Below are 12,553 nucleotides of genomic sequence, written 5' to 3'. Positions count from 1 at the left end.
AGGAATTTCCTGAAATTCTAGGGATGAGACTGAGGGCATTGCTAAAAGGTGGGTCTTGGCGAAATGAGGGATCTCACACGGAAACTGACACATTACCTGATTGAACCAGCCAGCAATGGATTGAAAGCATACAACCAATCGTACATATCTTTGTCGTTGCTCGCCTGCAGAAGTATTCCGCGATGCTTTGTGCACACTGCAAAGGTATTAGCTGTCTGAACACAAAAAAAAACACAAATGATTACTTCCTGGAAATTCCAAACTCAAATCCTGCAGGTGAGGGTGGATCGAGCTGACAACAGAAACGGTTGATGCGAGTTCAATTGCAACGATTAAGAGAAATTTGGATAACAACACGGATAGGAGCGACATGGGTGCAGGTCAGTGGGATGAGTCAGATTAATAGTTTGGCCTGGACTAGATGGGTTGAAGGGCCTGTTTCTGCACTGTTGGGTTCTAATGACCTTATGACACAATGCACCAGAGATATAATGTACAGCAGTCACAACAAATCCCTCTAAATAATTCACAAGCATTTCTAATTATCTTTTATATACTTGGAACTTGCTGAATTCTCTCAATATTTTTTTGTTCAAATGATATCCAACCATCAAGGGATTAACCTGGACGAGTTACTGAGGTACGGAGGGTATGGTCTGGGTGGAGGTCGATGGGACTAGGCAAATTATAGTTTGGCACAGACTAGATGGGCCAAAGGGCCTGTTTCTGTGCTGTGGATGTCTATGACTCTATAAATGGATTTTGCTTTTTTGAGTATTTTTGCTGTTAACCATGGAGTAGTTTTCAACTCTGAACACACAGTAATTTAAAAGTGCGCTTTCACTACAATTCTGTTTCTACAGATCCATCCGCGTTTCAGATGAACCATTAATTTCGTTAATAAGGCAAAACAATCCACTGGGATTCACAGGAATCTTATCAGCACTCAGCCACAGAAAGATATTACCACAAATGAAAACGGTAATTTCTTTTAAGAATTTAATGAAGGAATTTTAACTTCAACCAAGCATGCACCTTCTCTGAGCCTCATCAACAGCACAGACTATTTGGTTGTGCCAATTCACTTACAGACAACATGAAGAATGCAAGTTAGACCTAAATATATGTACATAGCTCACTCACCAAAGTGCCTACCAGCAAATGTCACCCAATGGCAATGAGAAGAAAGATACTTTGTTGAATCTGGCCTCCGCACAGCTCAGGTCTATGGATGTGCCCAATACATCGTGGCCACATCTCTCACCAGCACTGGTGGTATCTACAAGAGGAACTGCCTCAAGAAAGCAACACCCATCAAAGACCCCCACCAGTGGGCAGGAGACACAGAAGCCCACAGTCCCACACCACCAGGTTCAGGAACAAAGACCCCCACCAGTGGGCAGGAGACACAGAAGCCCACAGTCCCACACCACCAGGTTCAGGAACAAAGACCCCCACCAGCGGGCAGGAGACACAGAGCCACAGTCCCACACCACCAGGTTCAGGAACAATAGTCTGCTTCAACCATTTGGTTCTAGAACCAAGAGGCAAAACCCTATTCGCTACCAGAGTTTAGCAATACCTTGACCACTTCGATCTCAGTGCACTAAAATTATTATTTTTTGTTCTAATTGTGTTCTTTCTTGTAAAAATTGTGAACAATTGATGTTTATTTCATTGTCTGTTTTGGTGTTTCAATGTATGTGTGACAAGTGTGGTTAGGCTACACTTGGAGTACTGTGTCCAGTTCTGGTCCCCTCACTATAGGAAGGATGTGGAAGCGTTGGAAAGGGTACAGAGGAGATTTACCAGGATGCTGCCTGGTTTAGAGAGCATGCATTATGATCAGAGATTAAGGGAGCTAGGGCTTTACTCTTTGGAGAGAAGGAGGATGAGAGGAGACATGATAGAGGTGTACAAAATATTAAGAGGAATAGATAGAGAGGATAGCCAGCGCCTCTTCCCCAGGGCATCACTGCTCAATACAAGAGGACATGGCTTTAAGGTAAGGGATGGGAAGTTCAAGGGGGATATTAGAGGAAGGTTTTTTACTCAGAGAGTGGTTGGTGCGTGGAATGCACTGCCTGAGTCAGCGGTGGAGGCAGATACACTAGTGAAATTTAAGAGACTACTGAACAGGTATATGGAGGAATTTAAGGTAGGGGGTTATATAGGAGGCAGGGTTTGAGGGTTGGCACAACATTGTGGGCCGAAGGGCCTGTACTGCGCTGTACTACTCAATGTTCTATATAATTAAAGTTAATAAAAGCTTTATTATTATAAAGATGGAGAGATTGTAAACCAAAAATAGGAAATCCATTTGATAACCATTAAAAGTCACAACTTGTTCACCTCATAGGTCTTTCAGGGGTGGAGGGCTGAATTCTATCTGCCCTGGTTTGGATGTGACAGATATTAATACTTTATGTTGTAGTCTAGCGAACTTCTCAGCAATTACACAGAACGCTATTGTAGGTTTGTGAGGTTCTTCACGTAATGGCACTACATACTCTAATACTCTTGCCCTGTGTGGGCTCTTTCTCCCTCTGTGGATGCACTTCTTTCCAAATGAAAGGGGGAATGTCAATAACAAGCATCATTTATATTTGAACTTAATAGAAAATTATATCTGAAAATTTGCACGTGCAACAAAACTCAAAAGTACTAAAAATAAAAGAATAGGATATCCCTTTAGAACATACATGAGGAGGAAATGTCTTTAGACAGAGGGTGGTGAATCTGTGGAATTTGTTGCCACAAACAGTTGTGGAGGCCAAGTCATTAAGTGTATTTAAAGCGGAGGCTGTTAGGTTTTTGATTAGTCAGGGTGTCAAAGGTTACGGGGAGAGTGGGGTTGAGAGGGATAATATAGATCAGTCTTGATAGAACAGACTCGATGGGCTGAATGGCCTAATTGTGCTTCTGTGTCTTTAGGCCATTCATCCCCTCAGGTCTCCGCAACCATTCAATCACGCCTGATTTCTTTTCCTCACTCAACTTCATTCTCCTGCCTTCTCCCCGTAACTTTCTTACCCATTTGTAACCTTAATCATTAAGTACGCTCAATGATTTTGCCTCCACAGCCCTTCGTGGCAATCAATCCTACCAATTCACCTTCCCATTTTGGAGGAACTGATGGCTTTCTGGAGAAAATTTTCAGGTCATTAGATCTTAAAAGCTTTTAACACTATGTTCAGAAGTAGCTATTTTCCCACAACCATCAGGTTCTTGAAGTGACCTGTACAACCATAACACTACCTCAGCGACAGAACACCACGAATCATCTCTTGCACTGCCATGGACTTGTCTTCAATAATGTCTTTGCTTTTTTTTTTAAGCACTCAGGTCTTGTTTTCATAGTACAGCACGGTGCAGGCCCCTTGGCCAGTGACGTTGGGTCGGCCTATGAACCTACCCCAAGATCAATCTAACACTTCATGCTCACACAGCCCCCCCCCCCACTATTTTTCTATCATCCATGTGCCTATCTATGAGTCTCTTAAATATACCTCATGTATCTGCCTCTACCACCACCCCTGGAAATGCATTCCACGCGTTCACCACTCTGTATACAATACCTACCCCTGACATCCCCCCCCACCCATACTTCCCTCCAATCAGCTTAAAATTACACCCTTGTATCAGCCAGTCTGGCCCTGGAAGAAAGGCGCTGGTTGTCCACTCTATCTATAACCCTGATCATCTTATACACCTCTAAAACATCACCTCTCCTCCTCCTTCACTCCAAAGAGAAAAGCCCTAGATTGCTCAACTTTTCCTCATAAAACATGCTCTCTAACCCAGGCAGCATTCTGGGAAACCTCCTCTGCACCCTCTCTAAAGCTTTCACATCCTTCCTATAATGCGGTAACCAGAACTGAACACAATATTCCAAGTGCAGTTTGACCAGAGTCTTTCCCCCATCGTAACTGTCTTGTATTTATTTATTTATTCATACTTTATTTAGAGATACAGCCCGGAACAGGCCCTACTGGCCCAACAAGCCACTCAACCCAGCAACCCACTGATTTAACGCTAGCCTAATCACAGGACAATTTGCAATGACCGGTTAACCTACTAACCGATACGTCTTTGGACTGTGGGAGGAAACTGGAGCACCCGGAGGAAACCCATGCAGTTCATGGGGAGAACCATGCAAGCTCCTTACAGATGGTGCCAGAAATGAACTCAAATACCCTCATCTGTTATAGCGTCACACTGTTACACTACCATGACGTATTCATTTATAACTTATGTCTAATTTATATCCTGTGTGCTTGTCCGTATCTATAGTACTGTGGAAAAGTCTTAGGCACCCTAACATACATACACACACACACACACACATATTGTATACATACACACACACACACACACACACATATTGTATACATACACACACACACACACACACACACACACATTGTATACATACACACACACACACCCACACACACACATATTGTATACATACATACAAAGATAGATATTGATAGATGTAGATATACACGTAAGACTTTTGCACATCACTGTACATGTCTGTGATGCTGCTGCAAGCAATTTGAGTCTACTGCCCCGTGCACATGACAATGAACCCAACCTGACTTTGAAAGTTGCCTCATAGTCAATGCAAGATCAGGCTAACCTTGAGCATTGCCTGCTGATCTTCACTGTATTCCACTTGAGCAGTGGACAGGTTCAGAATGCCTCGCTCCACGGGGTCCTTGTCACTGTTGTATATGAACACGTAGGGGCGGCGGATTGCAACGTAATGCTTCACCCAAGAATTCGACTGAGGCTCCATGAAATGCAGGTAACCTTTCTTTGACACCACGGGGCTAAGGCAGAAGAAGAGATTTTTTTTTTTTTTAAAAATGGTGGTTTTGTTTCTAAAAGAGAAAGAGGCAAATTGGAAGAGACAAATTGGTAAATTTTGGATTTGGCAAGAGAATGTTACCCAGTTCTGATCTCTTCAATATCAGGAAGAAGGTTCAGGAATTCGTTCTTTCCTGCTCTGGCTAGGTATGAAGTTTCTACTCGAGTAACCATGGGGAAGCCATCAAACTCCATACAGGGACTAGAGGATCGAGAGTTGGCTTCGGGAGTCCTGTAACGTGAACACATTTTCATCTTAGGAATCAGCACAGGCTGAGATACACTGGACAGGAAATACCCACATGGCACTGGCGTTGAGATAGTTTTTATTTACCATTTCACTGACGGTGAGCATTGGTGGCATGGCTAACATTTACTGCTCATCCCAAATTGTCTTTGGAGGTACAGGTACAGGTTAGCTGCCCTATTGAATCGTAGCTGAATTAAAGGGCAGGATAGCTGCCCTATTGAATCGTCGCGGAATTAAACCATGCTATTGAAGGAGCTATAGTGAGTTTCTCCTTATTTGAATTATGCACAAAGCGGCCACAGTGCTTCAGTGAATGAAGATTACAATTTGTTACAACATTAAGTAAATACAGAAAATGCAGGTCAGGCAGTGTCTGTGACTGTAGAAACAATTACTGTTTCAGATCTGATATTGTAGGGCTGCTTTCATTTCAGATAGACGACAGTACAGGTCCTTCCAGCCCAACAAGTCCACGATGCCCAGTTGCACCCAAGTGACCAATTAACCTACTGACCCGTACGCTTTTGGACTGCGGGAGGCAATCAGAGCTCTCAGAGGAAACACGTGTAGTCACAGGGAGAACGTACAAACTCGTTACAGACAGCAGCGGGAAATGACCCTTTGGTTACTGGTGCTGTAATGGTGTTACACTGACCGCTCGCTACCGTGCCACTCCGGGAAATCTTTATAGACAGGTAGAGGCTAATAAACGTCCTCTCTCCTCACCCCCTGTATACAGTTCATTGATTCCGGACACTGGCCATCTACAAAGGACTAGAGGAATTGAATAGATTGGGGCTTTTTACCCCTAGGGCATACGAGGCGAAAGGTGACCTTAAGGAGGTACATAAAATCATGAGGGGCATGGGATTTTTTCTCACTGCGGAGGGTAGTTTAAAACTAGACATTATAGCTTTAAGATGAGAGGGCAGAGATTTAAAGGGGACCTGAGGGGCAACTTTCCCACACAGAGGTTGATGGGTATGTGGAATAGACTGCCAGGGGAAGCTGTCGGGTCAGGTACAATTACACTGCTTAAAAAGCATTTGGGCAGGTACATGTTTAGGAGAGGGATATGGGCCAAACACAGAGATATGAGACCAAATCAGGCACCTTGGTTGGAATGGACAAGATGGGCTGAAGGGCTTGTTTCCCCGCTGTATAAGTTTATGACCTGCAGTTCTTTCTGATCATCAATACTTCAACAAAAAGTACTTGACCCTACTATTTGTCAAGTAGGGTGCCGTGCACAATCCTGATTTGATGGAGATGGACGTGAGAGTACGGAGGAACATCTGGTGAAACTTCTGAAATGCCTGCTTCGCTGCTGCTGCTACTGTGTGGTCCAGAATCTCCGGAGGGGAAGGCCCCGAGTCCTTGGCTTCGTTTGTGGCTCGGCGGCCGGGGTGGAGTCGAAGCGCTTGGCAGGGGATGGTGCTCAGAGAGGCTGTGTCGGAGGGGCTGGTCAGAGGCTCGAAGTTTTCGGACAGATTCAGAGTCCACTGCGGTCGGGTGCTTCCAATGGTGCTGCATCGGCAAGTTTGCGGTGCTTGGAGGTTCATGGCAGGGAGAGTTTCTCCCTTCTGCCGTCTGCGTGAGATGATGGGGCTATCGAGACTTCGAGACTTATTTTTTACCATGCTCATGCTCTGCTCTTTATCAAATTATGGTATTGCTTTGCACTGTTGTAACTATATGTTATAATTATGTGGTTTTGTAAGTTTTAGTCCTGTGTTTTTTTGTGATATCATTCTGGAGGAACGTTGTACCATTTCTAAATGACAATAAACGAGGACTGAGTGTCCTCATAATCTAATCTAATCCAAAAAATTGAAGCAGAAGTGCAGGATACAAGAATTCTGTTGTAAATGGTATGTAGAAACAGCCCTTCTGAGTGAGGATTAAGAGGTCAGGATGCAGGGTTGATGAACGCAGTACTGTGATGAACTGGTTAAAAGCCAGTGTTCCACTTACTCCCCCACAACTGTTTCAAATATTCAAAATTTCATCAATTAATTGGGAATAGAGAGAATAAATTAGGGATCAAAATTATCCAGGATGACCAAAAAAGCCCCCTTTCTCTTTTATGTTCCTGGATGTTGGTGACTCCAGCAAGTTGTGAACTTACTAGAAGCAATTAAATAGCTGTTCATTCAACAAAGGACACAGGGATCAAGACTGGAAGTGAAATACTGGGAGAAGAACAGGGCATCAGATGAAACTGTGAAAACCCACCCATGGACCACAAGATCCAGAGCTGGTCTGGGAACCTACAATGTAGACAAGCGTCTTCTTTTTACCAGAAAAGTAAGGCAATGTACTGTTGCCACATAACAGCAAATTTCACGACATATGTCAGTGATATTAAATCTGATGCTGATTTCCAATCCCTTCCACACTACACACAGCCTGCTGATTTTGCCCCATCGTCAAAGAAGGAAGATCTACAGTTTTATCGTTTATAATTTAATTCAACTGTTCAGCCAGATTTTTATTTTAATTTTTCATCAAGGTGTGAGCATACCAACCCCAATCATTCCTCAAGAGGTGGGGATCGACCATTTCTTGGAAGTTTATTGAAGTCCCATGTGATGAAGCCACATCTAACATTTCCACAGAACTTCGGTGCAACTATTTGTAATACCAGGTGCAAGGAAATACTGCAGAGCGCAAGTTTCCCCTCCAAATCCTCATGTAGGGATCAATCCTTCGTCGTCCCTGCCAGGTCTGTGGGAATGCCTTCAGCAACAAAACTCAAAGGGCAGGCTGTCATCAACTTCTCAAAGGAAGGTCAGCAAATGCTAGCAACGTACACATCCCCAAAGTGAAAATAGCATAACACAAGTTTGGAAACGGGAAGAACACATACAGTACGACATCTATTATATTCCATTTTAAAACTGGAAAATGAGAACGAACGCATCTTCCATTGTTGCTGATATACACTCCGTGGCTATTTCATTAGGTACATCTGCTAGTGCAAATATCTAAATGTGGCTGCAACTCACTGCATAAAAGCATGCAGATGTGGTCAAGAGGTTCTGTTGTTGTTCAGACCAAACATCAGAATGGGGAAGAAATGTGACCTAAGTGACTTTGACTGTGGAAGAAGGGGTGGTTTGAGCTTCTCAGAAACTGTTGAACTCCTGGGATTTTCATGCATAACTGTCTCTAGATTTTGAATGGTGCGAGGAACAAAAAATATCCAGTTTTGTGGGTGAAAACACCTTATTAATGAGCGAGGTCAGAGGAGAATGGCCAGACTGGTTCAGGCTGACAGGGAGGCAACAGGAAGTCAAATAACCACACATTACAACAGCGAAGTGCAGAAGAGCTTCTCTGAAGACACAACACATTGGAACTTGAAGTGGGTGGGCTACAACAGCAAAAGACCACACTGGGTTCCACTCCTGTACTTAATAACGTTGGAGTGCTGCAGTGGAGGTATGTCTCCAACAAAGGAGGTGCCAGGATCCACTAGGTAATCCATGCAGGTCATCCCTAGGTAAGGTGTAACACCTGCTTAACCACCACCCCAACTCCCCCACTCACCCCTAGATCAGGGTCACATGAAGCCATGGGAGCAGGAGATGGATGATTGTATGAGCAGCTGGTGCATATCGCAGCTCCTGGTTGTGTGACCACTGACCACTGAAGGGTATTGATAATGGCTGGGGTCACCCAACTTTTAAAGACACTGCCCAAAAGGCAATGGCAAATCACTTCTGCAGAAAAAATTGCCAAGAACAATCATGGTCATGGAGACCGCCCACGTCATACGACACGGCATGTAATGATGATGTCATATGACACAGCACATGATGATGTCATATGACACAGCACATGTGAATTATGACACAGCACATAATGATGATGTCATATGACACAGCACATAATGTCATATGACACAGCATGTAATGATGTCATATGACACAGCACATGATGATGTCATATGACAGCACATAATGATGATGATCTAATAAAGTGGCCACTGAGTGTACATAGCTTAACCAGTCAGTAGAGAGTGAGTGACAGTCAGTGTGAGTAACACCACCAAACTTACGAGCGAAAAGAAACATTAGCCCTTTGTTTTAAACTTACTTCTGATCAACCGAGTTACACCTGGAATCTGCGAGTGACGGGCAGGTGGAAGAAGGAGTGAGTGTACTGCTGCTGAAACTGGACACAGATGCATCGCGGCCAATGGGAGAATTCACGTCGGACAGCTGAAACACAGAACTTTTCAATAGTATTCAACCCTGAAATGGCCCAGCATGCACTGTTTGGTATACGACATATCGCAGCCCTTTCAGAATGTCAGAAAAGTAATCTGCAATCCTGACGTTCCACTGCTTTCTCTTCAATGAAAAAGTATTCTTGAAAAACAACATCTTGTCTATAGAATAATATTCAATATTCTGGGTATGGTTAGCATCTTGTTCCTTGAATTATTGGTAAAAGTGATGCTGGATGGACAGTCCAACGAGTAACAAAGCCCTTCACTCTATGCTGTTTGATTAGAAGCTTCTTATTCAGTGATAAAAATGTTCTATTCAAGGTGATAGGCAACACGGATATATATTTATTTTTAAAAGGATTTAGGTTCCTTGAAAAGACTAAAAGGAAATGAGATCTACAAGAATTGTTACATCAGAATACTTAGGAATTTCAAATATCCATGAATATTTGATGACTTGATTGTTCCATCATAGTATGTCAGAACAGACTATTGCAACTTGAATACTTGCCCGCTACCAGACTGAATTAATAGGGTTCTTCCACTTCTGGAGAGGGGGAGAGAGGGCGGGGGAGAGAGAGAGAGAGAGAAAGAGAGAGAGAGAGAAAGAGAGAGAGAGAGAAAGAGAGAGAGAGAGAGAGAGAAAGAGAGAAAGAGAGAGAGAGAGAGAGAGAGAAAGAGAGACAGAGACAGAGAGAGAGAGAGAGAGAGAGAGAGAGAGAGAGAGAGAGAGAGAGAAAAGCCGGGTTGGGAGAGGAAGGGCCTCTATTATTGAAGGCAGTATATCACCTAAGGGGAACACACGACTGGCAACTGTCCTATTGGTTTAAAGGAATGCAATGTAATGGTATTTAAAGCATTGACTCTGTAATGTAAAAATGAAAAGGGAATTGCACTGTTTATACTTGTAAATAATTTTTATTATCAATAAATTCTATCTGATTACGAAACACTTACTTTGCTGTCACTGATGCTGCTGCAGACTTGGTTCAGTTCCTTGTTGAAGGTGTGTGTGAGAAGTCGCAGGCACTGAAAGAAAGAGATCATGGTACATCAAGAACATGTTGACCAGGTAGAAAACAGGTCAAAGATACTGATGAACTATAAAGAATAAAAGCACCAATAACTGTTTTTTCTTTCGCTGACTGTAGGCTGTGAGAATCAAAGATACAACAGATTATGCTGGAGCAACACACACAAAACACTCACACACCGTACAGTCAAAAACAGTTACTTTCTAGAAGCTGTCAGGGTGATCAACACCTCCACCCATTAACCCACCCCACCACCATGACATCCACATATAACCATATAACAATTACAGCATGGAAACAGGCCATCTCAGCCCTTCTAGTGCGTGACAAACTATTACTCTCACCTAGTCCCACCGACCTGCACTCAGCCCATAACCCTCCATTCCTTAATATATCTGCTGGCAGTCTGGATTTCTTCAATAAAACGGAGGTCTTCCTCAGCATCGAATCCATGGGAATCCCGCTGTCGAACTCCATAGGTAGGATCATCCAGAATATGTTGGACTTTCCTATGGTATTCCTCCAAGGACGTCAGGACCGTCACATCTCCTTTGTCTGCTGGTAAAGTCATGGTGGCTGGATTTTGCCGTAGCGCCTGCATGCTCAGTTGCTCTCTTTTCGTAATGTTCAGTTTTGGCAAAGTGGCTCTTCTGAAGGATAGATTCTCCAACTTACTATCTTGCCAAGATGACCATACTGTCTCCCCTCTTTGGGGGGGCTGCAAGCATCACATCGCATCAGCCACTTCTCTCCATAGCCCCTCACCCATGCACCGTCACTTTATGCTTACATTTCACACCTCATACCTACACTGACACAGTCACTGTCCTACTGTCCTTGCTGCCACCTAGAAGAGTTCCTCTTGTCAAGACTCACTTTGTCACCTTATCATCTCCTGTCAGGGCCACCCCATGTTCAGAAACTCCAGCACCTCACATCACTCTATCTATATTCAATCGGTCTAATGTTCAAAGTAAATTAATGATCAAAGTAGATACAAGTCACCATATACTACCCTGAGATTCATTTTTGTGGGCATTCACACTAAATACAAATTTATGTATACAAGCTAATATTATGTATCTATGGCCACACTCAATTACTTGTACGTTGTGTTTTATAGGATTGCGTTTATATTGATATTTATGGTGCTGCACCACATCCTGAAGAATGGCAACAAATAATCTTGAAATGATGGAGGAACTCAGCACGTCAGGCAGCTTCTGTAGAGGGCAAAGATCCTTCATCAGGAATAAAGAGGAGGTGGGCTTTCTTTCCAGGTGTTCATCTCCCTCCATAGATGCTGCCTGATCTGCTGAGCTCTTTCAGCATTTTTGTGGGGCTAGCCCTTGGGTAGCGGGGTGGAGATACGTCCGTACCAAAGGAGGTGTAAGGCGCTCCTTCCCTCTGCTAGCCTGCAGGTCACCCTTGGGCAAGGTGTAGCACCTGCTTAGCGCCCGCCCACCCGATCAGGGTTACGTGAAGCTAAAGGATGGATGTATGAGCAGTTGGAGTATATCAATCCTCGTTATGCAACCACTGACGCCAGGCAGGCAATCGCTGAAGAGTATTGATAATGGCTGGGGTCACCCGTCTTGCAAAGGCACTGCCCAGAAGAAAGCAATGGCAAACCACTTATGTAGAAAAATTTACCAAGAACAATCATGGTCATGGAAAGACCATAAGATAAAGGAGTAGAATTAGACCATTTGGCCTATTAGGTCTGCTCCATTTCATCACAGCTGATCCAATTTTCCTCTCAGCCCCAATCTCCTGCCTTCTCCCCATATCCCTTCATGCTCTGACCAATCAAGAATCTATCAACCTCTGCCTTAAATATACATAAAGACTTGGCACCCACAGCTGCCTGTGGCAAAGAATTCCACAGATTCACCACTCTCTAGCAAAAGATATTCCTCCTCATCTCCATTTAAATGGAGTCCTAACATTTTTCTGTCATTCATTCTTTGGGGTTCTCTTCTGTTTCGTGGATGTCACTGTGAAGAGTAAGAATTTCAGGTCATATATTGTATACATTCTCTGACAGTAAAGGGAACCTGCCTTAACCACTTTCTCTGGCAGCTCATTCCATCTACTGACCACCTCTGTGTAAGAAAGATCCCCCGAGAAGTTCCTACTAAACATTTAGCCTCCCAC

The 12,553-nt window shown here is 43.6% G+C and overlaps 1 protein-coding gene across 9 annotated transcripts in view; it reads right to left on the bottom strand.

Annotated features, from left to right (window-relative positions):
• kif1b (kinesin family member 1B) overlaps window positions 1-12,553 on the bottom strand; it is a 275,068-nt gene that overhangs the window by 8,193 nt on the left and 254,322 nt on the right. For all 9 annotated transcript variants that reach the window (XM_063033346.1, XM_063033349.1, XM_063033347.1 and 6 more), the window contains 5 exons: window positions 10,320-10,391; window positions 9,227-9,351; window positions 4,958-5,107; window positions 4,646-4,838; window positions 97-215 (listed from right to left, as the gene is read on the bottom strand). In XM_063033346.1, the coding sequence (XP_062889416.1) occupies window positions 97-215; window positions 4,646-4,838; window positions 4,958-5,107; window positions 9,227-9,351; window positions 10,320-10,391 (659 nt within the window). The remainder of the gene's footprint in view (window positions 1-96; window positions 216-4,645; window positions 4,839-4,957; window positions 5,108-9,226; window positions 9,352-10,319; window positions 10,392-12,553) is intronic.

The sequence above is a fragment of the Mobula hypostoma genome, chromosome 25, assembly GCF_963921235.1.
Source record: "Mobula hypostoma chromosome 25, sMobHyp1.1, whole genome shotgun sequence".
Lineage (NCBI taxonomy): Eukaryota > Metazoa > Chordata > Chondrichthyes > Myliobatiformes > Myliobatidae > Mobula > Mobula hypostoma.
The sequence above is the reverse complement of the archived record's forward strand: the minus strand, read 5'-3'. Positions and strand labels throughout refer to the sequence as shown.